The sequence below is a fragment of the Canis lupus genome, chromosome 3, assembly GCF_048164855.1.
Source record: "Canis lupus baileyi chromosome 3, mCanLup2.hap1, whole genome shotgun sequence".
Classification (NCBI taxonomy): Eukaryota; Metazoa; Chordata; class Mammalia; order Carnivora; family Canidae; genus Canis; species Canis lupus.
Window position 1 is genome coordinate 60,535,359 of NC_132840.1, and position 25,250 is coordinate 60,560,608.

The 25,250-nt window shown below is 37.1% G+C and overlaps 1 protein-coding gene across 8 annotated transcripts in view; it reads left to right on the forward strand.

The window, feature by feature from the left end:
* The window catches only part of DYNC2H1 (dynein cytoplasmic 2 heavy chain 1), a 341,068-nt gene that overhangs the window by 129,741 nt on the left and 186,077 nt on the right, over positions 1-25,250 (forward strand). For all 8 annotated transcript variants that reach the window (XR_012028538.1, XM_072821767.1, XM_072821765.1 and 5 more), the window contains 6 exons: positions 7,096-7,259; positions 9,001-9,120; positions 9,670-9,804; positions 11,250-11,393; positions 19,506-19,595; positions 24,411-24,476. Coding sequence is in view for 7 of the 8 variants with exons in the window: in XM_072821767.1 (XP_072677868.1) it covers positions 7,096-7,259; positions 9,001-9,120; positions 9,670-9,804; positions 11,250-11,393; positions 19,506-19,595; positions 24,411-24,476 (719 nt within the window). In the remaining variant the exon portion in view is untranslated. The remainder of the gene's footprint in view (positions 1-7,095; positions 7,260-9,000; positions 9,121-9,669; positions 9,805-11,249; positions 11,394-19,505; positions 19,596-24,410; positions 24,477-25,250) is intronic.

Consider the following 25,250-nt stretch of genomic DNA (forward strand, 5'->3'; position numbering starts at 1 on the left):
ATTAGGGTTCAGATGCCCCTTCGAGTCAGTATTTTTGTATTCTTTGGGTAAATATCTAGTAGTACAATTACTGGGTTGTAGGGTAGCTCAATTTTCAACTTCTTGAAGAGCCTCCATACGGTCTTCCACAGTGGCCCCACCAGTTTGCATTCCTACCAACAGTGTATGAGGGTTCCCCTTTCTCCCCATCTGCACCAACACCTGTTGTTTCCTATATTGTTAAATTTAGCCATTCTGACAGCTGTGAGGTGAAATCTCATTGTATTTTTTATTTGTATTTCTCTGATGATGAGTGATGTTGACCATCTTGTTCATGTGTCTATTGGCTATCTGTAGGTTTTCTTTGGAAAAATGTCTGTTCACGTCTTCTGACCATTTCTTAACTGGATTAGTTGTTTTTTTGGGCTATGCTATTTTAAAGGGGAAGTAGAAATGAAGCTTGAGGGCCCTCTGATTTTCTACCTTTAGTCTATGTTTGACCTGTGAGGCCTCATTAAATATGAGCCTCCATCAGCTGTGATTGGTATCAGGTTTTAGCAGTCTTTGGGGCACTGAGAATGAGTGTTGACCCTTGGAAGTTGGATCTGGTGCCAAGTTATTACATTTTCCATCTTGATTGGTTCACATTATGAGTCACTATTTCAGATGATTGTGCAGGGCTCCTTGGATTAATTTGTTTATTTTAGAATTAGGAAAAGAGAGTTAATCTCTGCCCTTACCTTATTCTTCCTGCCTTTCCCCCAGCATTGGACATATTCATATCACAGTAGTTGAAGTCTTTTACCTTCTTTGAGTATACTTCAGTCTGTCCCCTTCCAGAGTGCTGAGTTGCTCGTGAATTGCCATTTTGTCATCATGCATTTCCTGGGGGCAGAGAACGGCTGTCCTAGAACCACATCAAGCAGTCTGTGTCCAGTCTCATTTATGTACCCGCATCCTTCATCTGAGCAATATGAACTGCCTTTCTTCACACTGAGGTCCAAGTAGGTATGGAGAACGGGTTAGAACAGGCTCTTCCCCTCCCGGCCCCCCCACATTTATGCTGTCCAGCAATCTCCTCACCCGTGTTCTGATCGAAAGGAAGGACTAGGCATGCATGGGTCTTCATGTTCTCATTGTTTTGTACTTCGTAATTCATGTGTGCAGTCACTCAACCCATGCAGGAGGTGCAGTGGGCAGTTGGTGAGTAATTGAAGGCAGGGATCAACTAGCTACTTAGAAGTTGTTGGGGGAGAAGCTAGTATAGTTGATAGTTAACTTTCACTAACAACATCATTGATCATTCTGGTCCTTTATGGTTCATTTCCATGTTGGGCTCAAGTATGGATCAGGAATGACAGTAGATATGAAGGTTGGATATTCCGATTGGCTTTTTAGCCCAGATGCTTCCTTTTAAGCATGGTTACTTCATCCGGATTTATGTGTGTGTAACATAGAAATTAAGTTTGTGCTTCATTTTGCTTCTGTTTCTAGTGTGTGGTTTTCCACATGGGTGTGTCTGTGGTAGCTGAGTTGGATCTGAATGGGCCCAAGGCCTGAATACAGCCAGACCAGTGTTTCCTTAACAGGAGAGATTTTGTCCCCCTGGGGACATTTTTGGTCATCACAGTTTGGGAGGTCTATGCTAGCTAGGGCCATCTTAAAATGCACAGGGCATCTCCTCACAACCAGTAATATTCTAGCACAAATTGCCAGTAGTCCTAAGGTTGAAGAGCTGTAAGCTAGCTCCACTAATTCTGACCCATAGTCTCTGTACTGATGCACTTCAGTAAGTCTCACCAGCAAGTGCTTTATTGTCAAGAACACTATCTGATGTCAGCATATTGTATGGAATACTCAATGCTATGAATTGCCAGAAATTTTACCAATGAATAGTGGATGTCTGTAGCATTCCTTTGGATTTTCTTGAGATTATTTGTAGACCTCAGTAATTCTGTGTAGCTGAAGGATAGAGGGGTCAAAGGCAATGATTGATTTGTAATTGTTTAGATTCCATCCAAGGTTGCCCTTGGCAATCCTGCAAGAGTGGCCACACGTTTATTGACCAAATGAATAAGCAGTAGTAAAAATTGCAGGTATGGAATAATATGCTTCTTCTGAAGGGCCAAGAAAGTAACCATTATTCTCTTTCTTTGTGTACAATGACTGTAAAGACAGCAGTTTATTCTTAATGGGCTGTGGATGTCTCCTTTGGGCATCGTCAGTTTGGTTATTTGGTTGGCAGAGTTTTGTTTTTGAACTCACTTACATCTTATCTTTATCATTCATCTTGAGTGGTACTCTATACCATGTGGGCAGTTGTGTCAGCGGAGACCATTACCAAAGTGTTATCCATATAATGGAGTGTTTGGACCTCTGTAGCAGTTCATGTGGTACTTGGATTTATCTAGATCAGATGATAATATATCTTTGAAGAGTTTGGACCTGTAAAGGTATATGACATACAATGTCTGTATCTATTACAAATGTTAACCAAACCAAACAATATTCTCAACCCTGATCCAGGTTCAGAACCAAGACAATAAACATGTAAGTTCAGACTTTCCCTGGAAAGAGAGTAAAAGATAAATCTTGTGCTTATGCCCAATCATTCCATCTCTATGGTTCTCTAAAGTACACTAAAGATTTTGTATCTGGAGAAGAAAATGTTTAAGTTAAGCTTCAGTGTTAACTCTATATGTTAACTCCTGTGTACATCAAGACCAGTGTAGGGCTTTATAGTTCTGCATCTGGAACTTCCTGATAGTAGAATGTGGGACTTATAGCCAAGTGTCTTTTGTAGATGGTGAACCATTTACTTTGAAATTAAAAAAAAAAAAAAAAAAAAGTCAAAATAATACCTGCATGGTTTACAAAATCAAATAGTACAGAATGGCAGTAATGTGATGTCCCCTGTCCCCATGACTAGTCCTGTTCACCAGAGAAAACCAGTTGTTTTTCAGTTTTAACATTTTAATGAAATGTGTGTGTGCAGTTTATGAATTTTTACAAACCAAATACGCTTGTATAAGCACCCAGGTCCTCATCTGCGCTCTGCAGCCCTCTTGTTTACCTCTCCAGGGTAACCACATTCCTGACTTCAGCATAGAGAGGTTTTGCTTATGTCTGTACATTGCATACACAGGCAAGAACGAAGCAGTTCGGGACTCTTGTGGGCTGGCCTGGCTCTCACAGCCTGGCAGTATTCTCCTGTTGAGTGTGAATCATTTCACAGTATCAGCATCACACAGGCCATTCTGTGACCATATTCCTGTCTCAGCCTCAAAGCAACAGTACATCCCTTATCACACAAATAACCAGACATCTTCCTGCCCCACTTATTTGAGGGACTTCTGCTTTACTTTTTTTGTTTTTTACCAGTTATCACGGTGTCCCCCTCCACTTCTCTTCCCTCCTAAATGTTATTAAGATACCAATCAGAGGATTGTCTGCATCCGTTCCCCAGCAAAGTTGCTTGCACTCACCTACTGTAAGCCCCATCCTGTGACAGGTGCCCCCATAACTGTCTACCTGCCATGGCACAGTTTCTCAGGGGAATCTGTCTTTAATTTCAAACTGCTAGTGAACAGGATTTGTTTGTGTTCTACAATTTGTGTGTGTGTCAACTGGGCTAAAGTTACATATTTTTTAAGTGTATTTTTTCATTTCATCCAAATTGTCAAATGTACTGGTATATTTTTTATATAATGTTTTCATAACGTTTTAATTTTGGTTGAATTTGTAATGATGTCTCCCTTTTTCTTGATGTTGATAATTGTCCTTTTTTATTTCCTTGATCCATCTTCAGTAAGGGTTTATCAGTTTTCAAAATACCAACTTTTAACTTTGTTGATTTCCTTTATTTTTTCATTTTTTTTTGTTTCAAGTTTTTATTTAAATTCTAGTTAGTTAACATACAGTATACTATTGGTTTTAGCAGAATTCAGTGATTCATCACAGCCAGTGCTCATCACAAATGCCCTCCTTCATGTATCTTTCTTGTATTTTTAAACTGGTTTTTGCCTTTTATTATTTAATTCCTATTATTTGTCCTTAGATTTCCTTTGCTATTCTTTTTTTCTAGATTTTTGAGATGGAAATTCAAGATGCTGATATTTCATCTTTTTTTTTTTTTTTGATATTTATGTCAGTAAATTTCCCTCTCATCCCTTCTCCAGCTTCATACCATGGGTTCTGATTTCTTCTTTGATTCACTGAATTACTGAGCTCTGTTGTTTTTATTTAATTTCCAGGTACTTGGGAGACTTCCTAGTTCCATTTCTGTGATTGATTTTCAGTATAACTCATTGTGGCCAGAGAACTTATTCTGAAGTATACCGTTATTTGAATCCTGTTGAAGCTTTCTCTATAATTGGACAGTTCATTAATTTTTCCATGTACTTGAAAATTGTGAAATTTGTCCTTGTTTAATTTTTTCTAAAGCCAGTTATGTCAGGTTTGTTAAATGTAGTGTTGTTTTCTGTGTCTTTACTCTTTTTTGTTTTGTTTTTCCATTTATTGAGAGAATTTCTTAAAAGTTCTATGATTTTTGAATTTTTTTCTTTTAGTTCTTTTTTTTTTTTTTTTTTTAAAGATTTTACTTATTTATTCATGAGAGACATACACAGAGAGAGAGGCAGAGACACAGGCAGAGGGGGAAGCAGGCTCCATGCAGGAAGCCCAACCCGGGACTCGATCCCAGGTCTCTAGGATCACGCCCTGGGCTGAAGGCAGGCGCTAAACCGTTGAGCCACCCAGGGATCCCTTTTTAATTTTAGTTCTTGGTTTAAATATTTTGAAACTGTTTTGGGATGCATACATGTTTGAAAATTGATTACCTTCCTGTTTGGGTTATTTTCTTTATGAAATGTCCTCTCTTTTCTCCAGAAATATAGCAAGTTTCAGAGTCTGATATCAGAATGATTACCATCCTTTGAGGGGCTTGTGTTTGCATGGTAATGCTTTTTATTCTTTTACTTTGAATTTTCTGTTGGTCTTGTTTCTCAAGGATACCTCTCTTCAGTTTATCAGTTGGTTTTCATGCTCACCCACCATGCAATCTTAGTATTTTTTCATGTAACTTAATGCAGTTAACTGGTTCATATGATACCTAGTACAGTTTTGTAATTAACCTGATTTTTTTAATGGTCACCCTACACATAACAGTAGATATCTTTGACTTATTATTTTACTACAAATAAATATTTTGCCACCTTTCCCTGCCTGCCTTTGCATTACTGTTGTGATACATTGTCATGGTCACATGATATTATAATTACTGTTTTTAAAATCTGTATTTATACAGATTGATCCTTTCTAATGTTCTCAGATTCTCCCATAATTTTCATTACCCTCTCATCTACATCTAGGTTATTTTTCTTTTTTAAAATTTTAATTCCTGTTTAGTTCACAGGCAGTGTTCTGTTAGCGTTGAGTGTGTGATGCTGTGACTCAGCACTTGTGTGCACTGCTCAGTGCTCATCGTGGCAAGTGCTCTTCATCCCCATCCACATTACTTTTCTTCTGTCTGAAGCATTTCTGAAACTTCTTAATCTTATTTTTGAAGGAAAAAATTTTTTTCTGCGTGACATGGAATTTTGGGTCGGTATTTATTTTCTTTAGCACTTTAAAGTTTTTATTCCTTCATCTTCTAGCTTCTACCTTCATCTTTGGAGAAATCACCTGCTGTTTTTATTGTTGCTCTTTTATAAGTGATGTGTCATTTTTCTCTAGTTCCTTGTCATTGGTTTTCAGTGGTGTGATTATGAGGTCCTTAGGTTTGGTTTTCTTTGGACTTACCCTGCTTATGTTTTCTTGAGCCATTCCAGTTGATGTAGAAGTATTTCCTTGGACTTTTAAATTTGTGTTTTTCTGATAATGATGTGATTCAGCATTGTTTGATATTATTTTTAGGGCATTTGTATATCCTTTCTCATAAAGTGCTTATTGAATTATTTCCATATTAACTTAAAAGGTTTTAAGGAAAATTTAAAAATCTATTCTGAGGTTCTTAAAAATTATAATATTTTTCTTAACCTTTGAAAATAATCTTTGAAAGTGTGTATTTTGTACTTAAAATTTTAATTATTGGCAATTTGAAATTATAAGTTGTGGATATAATTGCTGGTTCATTTCTCTGTTATATAATGGATGTCATGTTTAAAAATTTTTTTTGAATATACTCTTTTGAGGCAGAACTTCTTTTATTAGTTTAACTTCTCAAATCCCTGATATCCAGTAGTCTGAATAAATCCTTTTCAAGTTAATAATGGGCATCTTCGCAATTACTCATATATTGATAATCCTAGGTTTTCATCAGCTCACTGTCTTTAGTACATCTTTTTTTTAATATTTTATTTATTTGACAGAGAGTGAGTGAACATGAGCAGGGGAGCAGAGGGAAAGAGGGAAACAGACTCCGCACTGAGCAGGGAGACTGGTATGGGGCATGATCCCAGGACCCTGAAATTATGGCCTGAGCCAAAGGCAGATGCTTACTGACTGAGCCACCCAAGCTTGCTTTTAAGTAGTACATCTCAAAAACTAGTACAATGAACACTTAAAAAAAAAAAAAGATATATTTATTTATTTGAGAGAAGGAGGGCGGGGGGGAGAGAGAGAGAGCGAGCACGCTCAAGCGAGTGAGTGCTCCATCCTAGGATCCTGAGATCATGAACTGAGCAGAAGGCAGATATTTATTTCACTGACTGAGCCACCCAGGTGCCCACAATATACACTTTTTAATGGATGAATTCTGTAGAGAATAGCATATAATTGAGTTATTTTTTGTCATCTATAATTAGTCACTTCAGAACAATTTGGAATGAAACATAATTAACATGAAAACCATACTGCATATATGTATATATTTGTTTGATGTTTCAGTATCCTGAGATCGTCTTAATAATGGTTAGCCCTGTTTGTATATGTGCTGATTAATAGGACATTCTGGTTAATAGTCTCTTGGGTAGCCAACTGCTGCTATTCTGTACTTTTCTGAAAACCCTATGCTACCAACTATTTAGAAATACTGGGAATATAAATTATATTCTTTAATGACATGAAGCAAAAGACAGAATATTGAGACCAACTAATTATGTCATTTTAAACAAACAGGACCACGTTATGTGGTACAAATAGGTGACAAAATTATTGACTACAATGAAGAATTCCGCCTTTTTTTGTCAACAAGAAACCCAAATCCCTTCATCCCACCAGATGCAGCCTCCATCATTACAGAGGTTAACTTCACTACAACAAGAAGTGGGTTGCGAGGACAGGTATGTATGGACAATAATAAGTGACCTCAGAAATCTTCTGTAGCTTTGTGTACTCATTAGATATATATTTTAAAAATATTTCATTTATTTATATATGAGAGATATAGAGACAGAGACAGAGATATAGACAGAGGGAGAATCAGGATCCCTGCAGGGAACCCGATGTGGGACTCAATCCCAGGACCCCAGGATCACGACCTGAGCCAAAGGCAGATGCTCAACCACTGAGCCACTCAGATGCCCTCATTAGGTATTTTGAATTGGAATCTACTATGTGGAAGTGACTGGCATTTAAACTTTTGAAAATATCTTGAAAATATATTTGCATTCAGGTTTACTTTAGCATTTGTGTTAGACTTACACATTTGTTGTTAACATCGGAACCCTGCTTCCCCTAGTGTCACGTTAATTTTATGGTCTATTTCTGTCATGAGTGATAGAGTTTGAGAGAGAGAAGAATTCTATATTAAGATCAGCTACTTTTTCTGTTTTAATTGTGAAAACTGAAGTTTAAATGTGAAAATTGCACTTAATTGACCTGTTCAGCTGGTTGAGGGAGGGTGTTCGATTCCCCATCTGACATTTTTTTCCCCACCAATACATACACTTTTTTGAATTTTCATATTGTCTATGATGTATTACAATTTAGAACATTATATGAATCTCAAAATGATTTTTTATATCTAGGCTTTTACTTATATAGTTCTTCATTCATTTTCCTTTTAAAGAAAGCTATCATGCCTGTTGACTTTAAGTCATTCTATTTTTACTCCTCTAACAATTGTAGACTTTTCCTCTTTTGATTTAATATGATAGCATGTATACTTGTTACAATTTTTACTTATTTAAAAAATTTTCCTTTAAAATATTTTTTCTTGCAATAACATATAACTTACAACATGTATTTTTATGGATAGTATCTTTTGACTTACTTGATGATACTTCTTATAAATAAAACTGTGAAGGGATTACTCAACGCATGGCCCAGAATTAATTGACGAAGTTGCTCATTCTGTCTAAAAGCTTTCCATCCCCACACTGTTTAGATTTGTAGTAAGAACCCCATGCAGATGCTTATCCAGCAGATTAGCATTCCATGTTTAATGACTTGCCAGTGTTGTCCTCTAAAGTTTCAAAATGAAGAATCTAATGTAGCATTTTAAAAATAGCTTTATTAAGATTCAATTCATCCACTTAAAGTGTGCAATTCACTGGTAGACTTGCAAGGTCTCATGGTAACTCTGTTTACCATTTGGAAGGACGAAGTTTTCTTTCCCATCAACAACATGTGAGGCTTTCACTTTCCCCCATCTCGCCCACACATGTTAGTTGACTTTTTAATTGTCCCCATCCTAGTGGGGGCGAAGATGTATCTTGTTGAGATTTTGAGGATATAGTATTTCAAGTAAGATCTTTTTTTACTTCTTTATATGAAATACTAGCCACTGAAAAAAACTAGTTTCCATAGTTTTTATATATTTAATTTTAGAACTAAATATTGTATATTGATATGTTAAGTAATACAATTTCTTTAATATTTTATTGATTAGTTTAACTATTTTGCCCCTTTTTTTGTCAGAAATAATTGTGAAGTGTCTCATGTTTAACTAGAAAGAATCAAATGAGATACATAATATAATAATTGTAATATTTGATCAAACACAAGGCCTATTTCTGGGGAGTTTGTTTTGTTTGAACTTTACTGCCAGAATAACTTTGACTTAAAAAAATTTTTTTTTAGCTTTTGGCTTTAACTATTCAGCATGAGAAACCTGACTTAGAGGAGCAAAAAACAAAACTGTTACAGCAGGAAGAAGATAAGAAAATACAGTTAGCCAAGCTTGAGGAATCTCTTTTAGAGGTAAAATTTAGTTATTCAGGATCCTTTTTTATGTTACATTTTAAAAGTGAATTAACAGTTTTTAAAAATTTAACAGTACCTTCCAAATGTTTTTGGTTGTGTCAAAGACATGTCAATATATATCTTAAAGTCAGAATTCAAAGAGAAAAAAATAGATGTCTCGGAATACAAGACCATTACTTACTTCTTAAGTAATGGTAATTAATGTCTAAGACAAATGATTTTTCAGTAATACTGCTTTTATACTGCATTATTTCACGAATATGTGCTCAGAATTTCAAGAAGTATTAAAATATAGCATGAAATTATGACTTAATAGGTAACTTTAAGTTTTTATTTTTATTAGATTGATAAAGTTAATATATATACAGTGCTTTGAAATAGTATATAATAATTTTCTATATCATTCTTATATAAATGATGAAATTCTTTTAAAGTAATAAGTTTTTATGAACATCATCAGTAATGAGAGCTAATGTAGTCTTCTTTTAATTGGTTATTTTAACATGTATGATAATGTTCACATTATTTTATTAATTTTTGCTGCAGACACTTGCCACATCCCAAGGGAATATTTTGGAAAATAAGGATTTGATTGAATCTTTGAATCAGACGAAAGCAAGCAGTGCACTTATTCAGGAGTCACTTAAAGAATCTTACAAACTCCAGATTTCCCTCGATCAAGTAATTATTTCCTTTTTTTGTGGTCTTCTATCATGTTCTCTTAAGCTGTTATGTTAATATGATTAAACAGTGTAGAATCAAGACTTCAGGGGAATGACAGATAGAAAACAAGAAAGCTCCTGAGAAACACCAGAGCTGTGGGTCTGATCCTGCTGTAGAGAGGGCACTGGGATGCGCAGCGCATCAGGAATATGGCCGGCCGGCCTCTGCTGACTTGTAAAGTTCTGGAGCTACAGTTCTGTACTGAAGTTGAGAGTGTTAAAAATGAGTGTTATGAGCATCTGTGCCATTCCTAGAATGCTTTAAAATTAAAACATGTTAAATATATTAAGTAAGAGTTGTAAGTATCTTCTCCATTAAAAATACTTTTCTTCCCTTAAAATGCTATGGCTTAAAATGATTTTTGCCTTTCTTTTGATAATTCCTTTTGCAAAATTCTCACCCAAGTTGAAAATGATACATATTTTCATCGCCTACATCCTAGTGATTGTACCTTGCTTGAAGACAAACAGACGCCCAGACAGATTAGTGTTCCTCTGAATTTCCAGGCTACAGCCTGACCAGGGTACTTACTGAAATCCTTTCATTCTTTGCCAGTCATCTCAGTGACCTGTTCATGTTTTCCTTTCAGTATTTTTCAGCCCTTGCCCAAATTGTCCACTTACATGTTATCACTTTCTCACTTGGGAAAGTGTTCTGTTGAAACCAGAATACGAGCAGATTAATGGACCGCTTCTCATCCATCACCTGGTTGTCTCTGCCAGGGATGAGCTCGGCAGGTGTGGTTATCTGTTATTTTATTTTTCACTGCACAGGATGAACTTCCTGGCCTTCTCCTTCTGAGCAGGCATCATTGAGTCACACACGTAATGTTACCAGCATCATGTTTGTGATCCTGGCACTTGGATCAGAATGACTCTCAGAGTCCTGTTCAAAACCTGAGGCCACTTACCTGTAGGATCTCTTCTTTACTCATCCTTTACACCCATCACAGCAGAAGGCCTGTGCCACTGGCTTATTCTGTGCCAGCGTTGAACAATGCCAGGTGCTTCCTTACTTGATGTGGAAGTTACAGTCTCTGGTCCCCCGCATGCTAGACTCAGGATTGTCATTCCCTCCTCCGCAGGGGTGCCATGCCCTTGCGTTACCCGAAGTGGCTCTCTCTTGAAATATAAAATTGTGTCATTTGTACTTGCTCATGATGGTCCACCTGTGAACCACTCCTACTTCTGTAATCTGGGGTTTAGAGAATTATTTAAATATATCACCCTCAGGTTTATAAGAGTAAGAAAAACTAGATGATATTATCCCTCTTAGTTACACAGTTCTAGGATTGGTTGTCTTCACCTATTGTGTGTACTTAGAAGTGATAAGAGCACAACACTGGGAATGGACTGGTCTGTAGGGGGCAGTAACACGCTAGCACTCAAGTGTTTTTCCCACAGGAGCGGGACGCTTATCTGCCACTGGCTGAGAGCGCCAGTAAGATGTACTTCATTATCTCCGACTTGTCCAAAATTAATAACATGTACCGCTTCAGTTTGGCTGCATTTCTCCGACTTTTCCAGCGTGCTCTGCAAAACAAACAGGTATGCTCTCCATTACCCTGTGGCTAGGACTGAGGAACACAGATCACTTGACTAGGTACTTATTTATAGTAATAACTTCCAGAGAAAACTGGTTTAGAATCATATTTCAGAAGACCACATGTAACAACCTAAAGTTCAATTTGCCAACATATAGCATAACACCCAGTGCTCATCCTGTCAAATGCCCCCCCTCAGTGCCCGTCACCCAGTCACCCCACCCCCTACCTGCCTCCCTTTCCACCACCCCTTGTTCATTTCCCAGAGTTAGGAGTCTCTCATGCTCTGTCACCCTCACTGATATTTCCGACTCATTGTCTCTCCTTTCCCCTTTATTCCCTTTCACTATTTTTTTTTTTTTATATTCCCCAAATGAATGAGACCATATAATGTTTGTCCTTCTCCGATTGACTTATTTCACTCAGCATAATACCCTCCAGTTCCATCCACATTGAAGCTAGGTATTTCTGTTTCTAATGGTTGAGTACTATTCCATTGTATACATAGACCACATCTTCTTTATCCATTCATCTTTCGATGGACACTGAGGCTCCTTCCACAGTTTGGCTATTGTAGACATTGCTACTATAAACATTGGGATGCAGGTTTCCTGCCATTTCACTGCATCGGTATCTTTGGGGTAAATCCCCAGCAGTGCAATTGCTGGGTCGTTGGGCAGTTCTATTTTTAACTCTTTGAGGCACCTCCACACAGTTTCCAGAGTGTCTGTACCAGTTCACATTCCCACCAACAATGCCAGAGGGTTCCCCTTTCTCCACACCCTCTCCAACATTTGTTGTTTCCTGTCTTGTTAATTTTCACCATTCTCACTGGTATGAGGTGGTATCTCATTGTGGTTTTGATTTGTATTTCCCACTTGATGGCCAGTGATGCGGAGCATTTCCTCATGTGTCTCTTGGCCATGTCTATGTCTTCTTTGCTGAAATGTTTGTTCATGTCTTTTCCCCATTTCATGATTGGATTGTTTGTTTCTTTGCTGTTGAGTTTCATAAGTTCTTTACAGATCTTGGATACTAGCCCTTTATCTGATAGGTCATTTGCAAACATCTTCTCCGATCCTGTAGGTTGTCTTTTAGTTTTGTTGACTGTTTCTTTTGCTGGGCAGAAGGTTTTTATCTTGATGAAGTCCCAATAATTCATTTTTGCTTTTGTTTCCCTTGCCTTCATAGATGTATCTTGCAAGAAGTTGCTGTGGCCAAGTTCAAAAAGGCTGTTGCCTTTGTTCTCCTCTAGGATTTTGATGGAATCTTGTCTCACATTTAGATCATTTATCCATTTTGAGTGTATCTTTGTGTATGGTGTAAGAGAGTGGTCTAGTTTCATTCTTCTGCATGTGGATGTCCAATTTTCCCAGCACCATTTATTGAAGAGAGTGTCTTTCTTCCAGTGGATAGTCTTTCCTGCTTTGTCGAATATTAGTTGACCATAGAGTTGAGGGCCCATTTCTGGATTCTCTATTCTGTTCCATTGATCTATGTGTCTGTTTTTGTGCCAGTACCACACTGTCTTGGTGATCACAGCTTTGTAGTACAAGCTGAAATCTGGCATTGTGATGCCCCTGGCTGGTTTTCTTTTTCAATATCCCCCTGGCTCTTTGGGGTGTTTTCTGATTCCACACAAATCTTAAGATGACTTGTTCCAACTCTCTGAAGAAACTCCATGGCATTTTGATAGGGATTGCATTAAATGTGTAAATTGCCCTGGGTAGCATTGACATTTTCACATTATTAATTCTGCTAATCCATGAGCATGGAATATTTTTCCATCTCTTTGTGTCTTCCTCAATTTCTTTCAGAAGTGTTCTATAGTTTTGAGGGTATAGATCCTTTACCTCTTTGGTTAGGTTTATTCCTAGGTATCTTATGCTTTTGGGTGCAATTGTAAATGGGATGGACTCCTTAATTTCTCTTTCTTCAGTCTCATTGTTAGTGTATAGAAATGCCACTGACTTCTGGGCATTGATTTTGTATCCTGCCACTCTGCCGAATTGCTGTATGAGTTCTAGCAATCTTGGGGTGCAGGCTTTTGGGTTTTCTATGTACAGTATCATGTCATCTGCGAAGAGGGAGAGTTTGACTTCTTCTTTGCCAATTTGAATGCCTTTTATTTATTTTTGTTGCCTGGTTGCTGAGGCTAGGACTTCTAGTAATATGTTGAATAGCAGTGGTGAGAGTGGACACCCCTGTCTTGTTCCTGATCTTAGGGGAAAGGCACCCAGTGTTTCCCCATTGAGAATTATATTTGCTGTGGGCCTTTTGTAGATGGCTTTTAAGATGCTGTGGAATGTTGCCTCTATCCCTACACTCTGAAGAGTTTTGATCAGGAATGGATGCTGTATTTTGTCAAATACTTTCTCTGCATCTAATGAGAGGATCATATGGTTCTTGTTTTTTTCTCTTATTGATATAATCTATCATGTTGACTGCTTTATGAGTGTTGAACCAGCCTTGCATCCCAGGGATAAATCCCACTTGGTCTAGGCGAATAATCTTCTTTAAATTTTTTTTTTTTAACTTTTTTATTTATTTATGATAGTCACAGAGAGAGAGAGAGAGAGGCAGAGACACAGGCAGAGGGAGAAGCAGGCTCCATGCACCGGGAGCCCGATGTGGGATTCGATCCCGGGTCTCCAGGATCGTGCCCCGGGCCAAAGGCAGGCGCCAAACCGCTGTGCCACCCAGGGATCCCTAATCTTCTTAATGTACTGTTGGATCCTATTGGCTAGTATCTTGTTGAGAATTTTTGCATCTGTGTTCCTCAGGGATATTGGTCTATAATTCTCCTTTTTGGTGGGGTCTTTTTCTGGTTTTGGAATTAAGGTGATGCTGGCCTCATAGAACGAGTTTGGAAGTATTCCATCCCTTTCTATCTTTCAGGACAGCTTAGTAGAATAGGTATTGTTTCTTCTTTAAACGTTTGGTAGAATTGCCCTGGGAAGCCATCTGGCCTTGGACTTTTGTGTCTTGGGAGGTTTTTGATGACTGCTTCAATTTCCTCCCTGGTTATTGGCCTGTTCAGGTTTTCTATTTCTTCCTGTTCCAGTTTTGGTAGTTTGTGGTTTTCCAGAAATGCGTCCATTTCTTCTGGATTGCCTAATTTATTGGCGTATAGCTGCTCATAATATGTTTTTAAAATCGTTTGTATTTCCTTGGTATTGGTTGTGATCTCTCCTTTTTCATTCGTGATTTTATTAGTCTTTTTTTTTTTTTTTTTTTTTTAATAAGGCTGGCTAATGGTTTATCTATCTTAATTCTTTCAAAGAACCAGCTCCTGGTTTTGTTGATCTGTTCTACAGTTCTTCTGGTTTCTATTTCATTGAGTTCTGCTCGAATCTTTATTAACTCTTTCTCTGCTGGGTGTAGGTTTTATTTGCTGTTCTTTCTCCAGTTCCTTGAGGCGCAAGGTTAGCTTGTGTATTTGAGTTTTTTTCCAGGTTTTTGAGGGATGCTTGTATTGCGATGTATTTCCCTCTCAAGACTGCTTTTGTTGTACCCCAAAGACTTTGAACAGTTGTATCTTCATTCTCATTAGTTTCCATGAATCTTTTAAATTCTTCTCTAATTTTCTGGTTGACCCTTTCATCTTTTAGCAAGATGCTCTTTAACCTCCACGTGTTTTAATTTCTTCCAAATTTCTTCTTGTGAATGAGTTCAAGTTTCAAAACATTATGGTCTGAAAATATGAGGAGACAATCCCAATCTTTTGGTATCGGTTAAGACCTGATTTGTGACCCAGTATGTGGTCTATTTTAGAGAAAGTTCCATGTGCGCTTGAGAAGAATGTGTATTCAGTTGTGTTTGGGTGTAAAGTTCTGTAGATATCTGAAATCCATCTGGTCCAGTGTATCATTTAAAGCTCTTGTTTCTTTGGAGATGTTGTGCTTAGAGGATCTGTCATTTGCAGAAAGCACCGTGTTGAAGTCTCCCAGTATAAGTGTATTATTATCTAACTATGTCTTTACTTTGGTTGTTAATTGATTGATGTACTTGGCAGCTCCCACATTAGGGGCATAAATATTCATGATTGTTAGGTCCTCTTGTTGGATAGATCCTTTAAGTATGATATAGTGTCCGTCTTCATCTCTTACTACACTCTTTGGGATATACTTTAATTCATTGGATATGAGGATGGCTACCCCTGCTTTCCTTTAAGGGTCATTTGAATGGTAAATGGTTCTCCAACCTTTCATTTTCAGGCTGTAGGTGTCCTTAGGTCTAAAATGAGTCTCTTGTAGAGAGCAAATCGATGGGTCTTGCTTTTTTCTCCAGTCTGAAACCCTGCACCTTTTGATGGGGTCATTAGGCCCATTCACGTTCAGAGTTACTACTGAAAGATATGAATTTAGTGACATCATGATACCTATTCAGCCCCTGTTTTTGTGGATTATTTCTTTGGGCTTCCCCTTTCTTTTACCGAGTCCCCCTTAATATTTCTTGCAGAGCTGGTTTGCTGGCCCCATATTCTTTAAGTTTCTGCCTATGTTGGAAGCTCTTTATGTCTCCTTTTTTTCTGTATGAGAGCCTTGCTGGATAGAGTATTCTTGGCTGCATGTTCTTCTCATTTAGGACCCTGAGTATATCCTGACAGCCCTTTCTGGACTGCCAGGTCTCTGTGGAGAGGTCTGCTCTTAATCTAATATTTCTCCCCATATAAGTTAGGGATCTTTTGTCTCTTGCTGCTTTAAGGATTTTCTCTTTATCTTTGGAATTTGCAAGTATTAAAGGTTGAGGTGTTGAACGGTTTTTATTGATTTTAGGGGGGATCTCTGTATCTCCAGCATCTGAATGCCTGTTTCCCATCCCAAGTTAGGGAAATTCTCAGCTATGATATGTTCAGATATGCTTTCTGGTCCTCTGTCCCTCTTGGCGCCCTCTGGAACCCCAATTAAACATAGATTTTTCCTTCTGAGGCTGTCATTTATTTCCCTTTACCTTTCCTCATGGTCTTTTAATTGTTTTTCTCTTTTTTCCTCAGCTTTCCCCCTTGCCATCAACTTGTCTTCTATGCTGCTCACTGTTTCTTCCACTTCATTAACCCTCATCATTAGGACCTCCAGTTTGGATTGCATCTCATTTAATTGATTTTTAATTTCGTCCTGATTAGATCTGAATTCTGCAGTCATGAAGTTTCTTGAATCCTTTATGCTTTTTTCCAGAGCCACCTATAGCTTTATAAGTGTTCTTCTGAATTGGTTTTCTGATACTGAATTGTAATCCAAATTCTGTAACTCTGTAGCAGAGAGTACTGTTGCTGATTCTTTCTTTTGTGGTGAGTTATTCTTTCTAGTCATTTTGCTCCGTGCAGAGTGGCTAAAAATGAGTTGTATTGTTCGAAGCGCAAACTCTTCTCTCTATAGCATTCCAGCTGTTCTCTCATTAAATCTCAGGTTGAATTCATAGGTTTTCAGGACATTTTAAAGGTATCTAGGTAAGTTGGTGGGGACAGGTGACTTGGGGACTCTAACTCATCTGCCTTCTTGCCTAGCCCCCTCACTTAAACTGTATCTAAAGAAACTCGCTCTTTGATTGTATTTTATGTTCTTAAACTATCCCAGTGTGACAGTCTTAATGGAAATGATTTAAATTCTGAGTACAAATTAATAAGGAATAGATTATCATTAATATGGTATAAAATCAAGAAATTGTCTACATAATCTCATTACTTTCAGAAAACAACATTTAAAATGTCATTGTTTGTGTCATTTGAGGCTCTACCGTGTGCTGGGAATCCTTTTTGTTAGTGGGGATATAGGAGTGTCTGCTTTACCAAGTTTGTGTGCTTAGGAGAGGGAAGCATATACTAAAGAATGTGAACTGCCTTACGCAGAAGATGTCACACTGTCTTGAAAATTAGCATTCATAGATTTCATACAACTTTCATGCCGTGAATAGAAACCCACACAACATTTTTGAGAGACAGTGAGGCTACACAGTATGGGCACTGTGACCATGTGGTATGTGGACATTTTCCTGATTATCTCTGCTGAATATACGATTATCCCCAAACCTGGCAGATCGGACAGTGTCTCCTTATGCTCGTGGTTTCTGTGGGTGGTTGGGTCAGGGCCCAGCAGAGATGACCTACCACTGTTTCACAACATCTGGGACCTCAGTTGGGACTGAGGGGAAGAGATGGAGAGGCAGGGAGGAGGGTAGCTCTGCTTGCGCATCTGGTGCCCGCTCTGCTTGTGCATCTGGTGGAGTGCGGGTGGAGGGGGTTCGGTGAGGAGGACTACAGCCTGCACCTCGCCACACAGTGTAGTGGATTTCTGGTAGGACATCTTGGGGGCCAAAACTGTATTCCAGGCCGTGAGGCAGAAGCTTTTGTCACTTGGCTGGGACGGTATCACCCATGCTGCATGCCATTTGGTGGAAGTTGACACAAACCTACCCATGATCAAGAGGTTGGGGCGACACCTTCCCTCTTAAAGCAGGATCGCAGATCATGTGGTTATGTTTTAGGACAGCTACACATATTTATGGTTTACATTTTTTCCAGTGTTTTGCTTCTCTAGTTTTTTCTTGGTTAAATTTCCTAGACTTGGATGACTGGGACCAAAGTGCACATTTGTAGACTTGCACACAAATTCCGTCTTGCTACCTTTGGAACGTGCTGTTGGCGAATTAAACGGAGGCAGTTGGAGTGCTTTTACATCTGTATCTTCACTAACATTGGATTGTATATCTATCTTTGAATAATTTTTGCATTAAAAGTTTCTCATAAATTAGTACAGAATTAGAAGTTCATTTTAAATTCCTTCTTATCCTTTAGTCAGAAAATATTCATGTTAAAGGTCAGTGACTCTGCAGGAATGTGAGAATTGATAAATAGGTGAGCAGTTTTGCCTGAACCCAGTGAGAACGTTGGTTATTTTTTGTTCTTTACAAAAGTCTGTAGCTTAGGAACTATTGGGCTTCGATAGTATGTGTAAGCATGTGGTGTGCACATGTGTGTTTGGTTTTATTTTAAAAAGCAATATAATCTTAAATATGTAGAGTAAAAAACCTGCTCTGCAGTGTCTTAGAAATCTATTAGATTTTAGGCTATGTACTCTTTCTCACAAGAGAGCATCTTTTAGTGGATCCAAGGCTCATTTCACATGCGATCTTTGTTAATAAACATAGGGATGAAGAGGATGTCCGGCACATGAACTGTAATGATGAGCTCTCTCATTAGAACGTTCTGCTCATGGGCCAGCCCAAGCTTTGGTGCATCCGTGCCACTGCCCGAGGTTTTGTCCCTGGGGCACATGTTGCACTGCTTATCCTTGGTGGATTTCTCTAAACTGTTAACATTGTTTTACTAGATTTTTTTCTTGTCAGTTATAGACTTAAGGTAACAAGAAAATTTAGCCTAAACATTATATCAGAATTGAACTTTTTCAAGGCGTGTGTCCTGTCCTTCTCATCTACCTGAGGTGAGATATAAAACTCTGTCACTCTTAGGGAATAGTCCAGCGATGACAGCTTCCTCCTGTTCATCTACCAAACCTTTCTGCAATCAGCAAGGGAAATAGCTGTTAGGGATATTTTTCAAAGCACAGTGATCCTGTACAATGGAAGTATGAAAACAGATAAGAAAGTAAAGGTGGTATGATTTCTTAAACAGCATGTACATCAAAGTTATTGTTCATCCTTAGTTATGGAAAGCATGGTTTAAGTTGCTTAGGCTCTTATAATGAAAGTGAGAACATTCAGTATTAGCTGGTTCTGGTCACTCTGTTTTGAGGCTGGATGGATCATTGTACTAGTAATGAAATGGGATTCATCCATACTAATACATTATTTTTAATGCTGTTAGGTATCAGAGTGGTATCATCAAATTCATTTCATATTGTATTATTGGAAATGGACTGTAATTTTCATTCATTGAAAGCCTTCATCCGTTAAAGAAAAATACATCAAGTATTTTTATCGTAGTAGTATACAGATTTAATGCACTTAACCTGTTTGATCACTTGAGTTGACAAAGATAATTATTCCAGAATCAACTTTGAGTCTGAAGGAACAGTTTAAAAGTGCGATTAAGCAATGTAGTGTCATTTAAATGTTTATAAATTTCCTAATGATTTTTCAATTTTCAAATGTAATCTAGGATTCTGAAAATACAGAACAGAGAATACAGTCACTTATCAGCTCATTAAAACATATGGTCTATGAATATATATGCCGTTGTCTGTTTAAGGTAAGAAATACTATTTTTTCATGTGTAAGATACTACCTATACTTTGATTTATACAGTATTAGAGTTAAATTATATAACCCTTTACCTACTAGAAAGGTATTGAAATTGACATTTCTGAAACTTTCCCTGAATAATGTCCATTGCTAAGTAGAACATCTTATAGCCTTCCAGGAGGTGGTTGGGAGGGAGAAGGATGACATGCAAATGAGAGCATGCCCTGGGTGGTCCAATGTGGCTCTGAACACCCAGCAGCCCTTGACGCAGGACATTATGATGGGTTGTATAGGTCATTTTCTAGCTGGGGTTTCTCCGCCTCAGGACTGTTGACATTTTGGGCCACAGTAGGATTTACTGTGGCGGTCTGTTCAGTAGCACTTCCTTCACATATTTGCTAAAATCAAAAATGTCTTGACACTGCCAATGTCCCTTAGATTGAGGACAAAATTGGTTCCTATTCCTGGCATTAGGAAGCAAACTAATGCCTGATCCTGAGTTACAAAATTTGTCACAGACGTCTTCACATTACGAGGGCTCCCAAGGAATATAAAATGAAATGTACTTTAAAAATTTTTGAATATTATAGAAAACAGAAGCTTTTCACTTAGGAGTTTGGTTTTTTTTTTTTTTTTTTCAAGTACCAGTCTTTGGGTTTGGGTTGAGATAAGTTGAGGAAGAGCTTTGTAAAGGCAATTAACTATGTGAGAGAAATAGTGTTAGTATGGCACAATTATGTAGGGTTCTTAGAAAATCTTTGAAGAGACACAGTTAATATGTTCTTTAGAAAGGGATAGTAGTGTTTATGAGTATAGTGACAATGTTGACGATCCTTACTTGAGACTCACAGACCTTTAGTCGGGCATTTCTGTAGGATGTTTCTTTAATGAGAACTGTGACGATACCTATATAGATCTGTGGAATGTATGGGTGTATTTTGGAGGTCTGATGGTTAGCCGTCCTAAAAATCACCTGTTTGGATCTCAGTTTTAACTTGTATACGTTGAGGAATTATAAGCAGATGATCTCAAAGTCCATTTTGTCCCAAAAATATTATGACCCTAGATAGATAAAAGGATGACATCTCTAACATTTGTGTAATATGTTACTGCACATAATACTTAAAAATGTTTATTACACAGACACAACTTAAAAATACTTTCTGAAAGCATTTCAAACTTTATGAAACTATATGCACATACAGAAAACTATGTAAAAAAAAAAACAACCCTCCATTGTTTCTCCCCATTCTGATGCTTCACTCCATTGGAGTAAACCAGTCCAAGGCTTGATTGGTTCCTTCCAGTCCATTTCCTTTCTCTTCAAGTTCATGTGTGCAAATAAACTTTTTCTTTTCCTTATTACATATTTTGTTGTGTTGCATCTCTTTTATAGTGACAGGTCCTGAAGATGTTTCCATAAGTAGAATATACTAACCTCATTACTTTTAGTGCTTCTGTGGGATTCCATAATATGGTATGCTAGTTTATCTACTACTCTGTTGGTGGATATTATTGATGTATTTTTGCTATTATGAGTGACCGTGGTGAAATTCTGTAAATCTATCTTTATGTACATGTGTAAGTATTTCTATTCATTAAATTTCTTCATGGAAGAAGTATAATTTCTGTCCAAGACAAAATGCTTTCCAAACTTTGTTGAATATTATCAAATTGCCTTCCAGAAGTTTATCAGTTAATAATTTAACCCACAGAGTAATTAAAGTATCTCCTTCTTTGCATCCTTGTTTCCTTGTTTTTCTATTTTTCATTAGATTTATTTATTTTTTGATTGCTATGTTATAGATTTTTATGATTAGTTTTTAATGTAGCTTTAATCTCTTATTTTTCTAGCAAATATATTAAAGCGGCAAAGTTTCATTTCACTCACTCTTCTAATATATTTAATGCTTTTTTACTTTCCTTTCAAGACCTATACACTAAAATAGGCCATGATTTGTGAAAATATCACAGACCTGAACTTATTTTAAGGTGCCTCCAAAATCCTTAGGGAAGTATATATGTTATAAATAAATATTATTCTTGAAAAGTGTTTAGGTGAAAAGATCAACTTTCATAAAGATTAATAGTGTATTAGGTATTTCCTGTTTCTAAACTATATATCTGTGCCTCTGCTTATATATTCTTATTTTTAGTAATAATACATTAGATATACTGATGAGATTTAAATCCTTATGTATTTTGTAATGTAATTAGGGGTAGATATAATACATGTTCAGTACCAAAATGATTTAATATATCAGTGAAGTTTAGTTAGGGTTACTTCTTTTAAGTCACATTATCTTTTAAAATACACGTAAGTTGGGCTACAGCCAGCATTTTATTGCATGGGAGGAGAGCTTGTAAGGTTGGACACTTTTGACATCATAGCGCCCAAGTGGAATTTTTTATTGCTTGTCTGGAGAGATACTTTTCTGTTGTGAACAACTTCACTCATTTTAAAAAAGCTATCATGTATTATTCTTACGACCTATTTTAATCCACTGATTAAATATCTGGTTTATAATATTCATATTTTTTCATCAGTAATATTAAAGTTATTCAATGTGAATTCAGCATTCTGTGGAGTTTCAGTATTGAATCACAATTCAGAAAGCACATTACTATTAAAGCAATGAGGTACATTATCATCTGACTTAGCAGGGAACCGATTTCATTTTTTAGTGAAAGAACTTGGGATTTTTAGCAATCAGCTTCACATTAAACTGCCTGCCAGTCTCTCTTGCTGATTTAGCTGTTGTATTGGTGACAGCAGTGTGACAGCAACAGACCCTTGAAACAGAGGCTTATTAATATTCACATCACAGCCAAGGGAAAGCAACTTAACCTGAAACAAAAAATAATTGACTTGTTTTGTAGCAGAAAATTTAGACTTTTAATAAACTAAAACAAATGGAGAAATGGAGAAAGCTGTCAAGCAGTTTCAGTTGAGATTATTGGTTTTGTCATTCTTCTTTTTTTCCCCAGTAGATCAGAAGTGTTTATTTCAGTAACCTAAGTATTTTGGACAATTATAGTATAAGGAGCATATTTAGTTCTCCCAGATCTTGGTTGGCCTCATGTAGGTCATTAGCATAAAGTGCACCTTATGTCATTATCTGTGGATGATGTCATGTGATTATATACTTATCCCTGAGGCCATGATGTTTTCTGGGACCAGAAAGCAGAGAGAAGGAGAGCCACTATTATGTATTTATGGACTGTATATTATGTGGCTTATTCTTTGCCAACATTTTGGAATTTGGCCTCAGTTAATAATCAACAGTTAGCCCACCGACCCCAGTGGCTAATCTAAGAATCATAGAATGGCAGGGCTTTGCCTTTTCTTAATTAACCCTAGAGACTGCATTATTTTTCCTTAGGTCAAAGGAAGAAATGGCTAAGATAAATGTAGTAATACTGTGTGTGAATTTGTGTGTAAATATATCTTAATCATTATTTCTTTACCTTAGATGAGAGATGCATTTTAAATATCCATTACCATGTGCATTAAGCATCTTAGTGGCTTATCCAGCCAGTTACTGTTCAACCCCAGACCTGAATTCTTTCTGATACCTAAGAACACTGCACATCTCCCGAAATGGCCATGTCTTGCTTTTTATATCTTTAAGTCACCTGGGAATTACTTCATACACATGGTAGTTGGTTGTAATGTTTTTCTCCCACACCTGAGTGGTGGCTGCACCTGCATAAATTTTTCTACTTTGAGATTTTTTTAGTCATTGCCTATGTTATGGTTGTGAACACATGGTTTTTATTTATTCACTACATAGGCATTTGTTGAGTACTTGCTGTATACCCAACATATACTTTTATAAAGTAAATTATTCTTCTGTATTGTATTATTCAAGACATTGAATCTTTCTGACAGAGGGGTGACTTTCTTGCATGAAAGATCACTAGCTGGTAATCTTTATAGCCCTTATGGTTACTCCGTGTGTAGATTTATAATCCTATGCACGTATTAGATATAAAGTGTTATTTTTAGTATGGGAGAAGCTGTATAAAATGCTTAAATTATAAACTAGTGGGAAATACAGTGCTTGAATAGATGTGGTTTTTTGTTGTTAATAAACATTTACTAATTTTTTAACAGAAATGACATAAGCTTATTTTAGAAAACTTATAAAATATAAAGAAAAATAAAAACCTATAGTTGTAAACTAAATCAGCTATAAAAATTGATACCACATTTCCATTTTTTTGCATATGTATATCCATATTGCTCCTCCTTCTATAATATGGGCTATGCTACATATTTTGAATATTATTTATGAAAAATTTTTGAACATTTAAGATTGTTTCAGTTTTTCCTCCATAACAAAAAATCTTGCAATAAATATCCTCATTTCTTATCTATGAATACATTTATCATCCCTTTGCATAACTTTTTAGAAATGAAATGTCTTGATTTAGGGGGCATATAGAATGTTTCGGATAATGTAAGCATACACATGACAAATAGAAGAGTCCTGATGTAGGAGGTTGATTTTATGAGTAGTGAGAATTCAGACCTCAAAATTGGATTTCAGGTACTTAAATAAAACTATTTTTTTTAAAGAGATGTATATCATGACTAATATTTAGCATTTTTCTCTAAAACTTTGGGTTCTTTATCTTTCCCACCCAACTCGGAAGTGTTGCCCTGTGTAGGTGCTACCTGAACAGTCACATTTTATATTGATAGAAGTAAATAATTTAAAGATAGAACACAGATTTTGTGAACTGAAATTTCAGGACTAAGCTTTTCCAGAAACACAAGTTTAGAAACAGCAAGATAACATTTTATTATTCTTTACAGGCAGATCAGTTGATGTTCGCTTTGCATTTTGTTCGAGGCATGCATCCTGAACTTTTTCAAGAGAATGTAAGTGGAATAAAGGAGGACAATGTTAGAGTTACAAGGACATTTGGTAATGGGCAGAGTTATGGTGAGATTAGCGGTAACTTTAGTCTGAAAAGTATTTATAAGCCTTTTAGTTTTTTTACTAAGTTAGACATGTAGTGTAAGATGCTCATGTCCGCTTCTCCTCTTCGCGGGAGCCCGGGGTTGGGCAGCGATGGTGAGGTAGTGGGACTTCTCACCATGCCTGGACCTTTTTGAACCCCCGCCCATGGCTTCTCATCCCCATCCAGGCACTCAAGCTGATGCAGGTACGTACTGACACATTAGGGGTACCCAGCTACAGTCAGCCTGTGAAGCCAGAGGCTGGGTAGTTCTCAGAAGCTTCCTTGAGCTCAAAGCCTTATGTTCATCTTTTTCATGTGTAATTTATCTTCTTTATCTACAACTTTATTTCTGGTCTGCCATATCACGTGTCTCCAACTTGAAAAGAACTTCCGTCAAGTTAGAGCTAACCAATCCATCTCTGGTGTGCTAATATTTAAAAAGAATTATCTGTAAGTGATTTTCTGGCCAATATCATAAAGTGAGAGTAGAGTAGGAGAGTGTGTGTGTGGGGGGGATTAGTATACGGACCATGACCTTGTAACCCTTAACTCTCCTTGGTCAGATTCTATTTATGTCCTGGATTCTCCTGATTTGAATACTTAAAAGAGCACAGACTTTTCCATGTGCCTGTTTTCTCATTGTTCTCTCTGATTCCACGTGCTCTGGTTCACTTGTGTTGTTTCTCCTGAA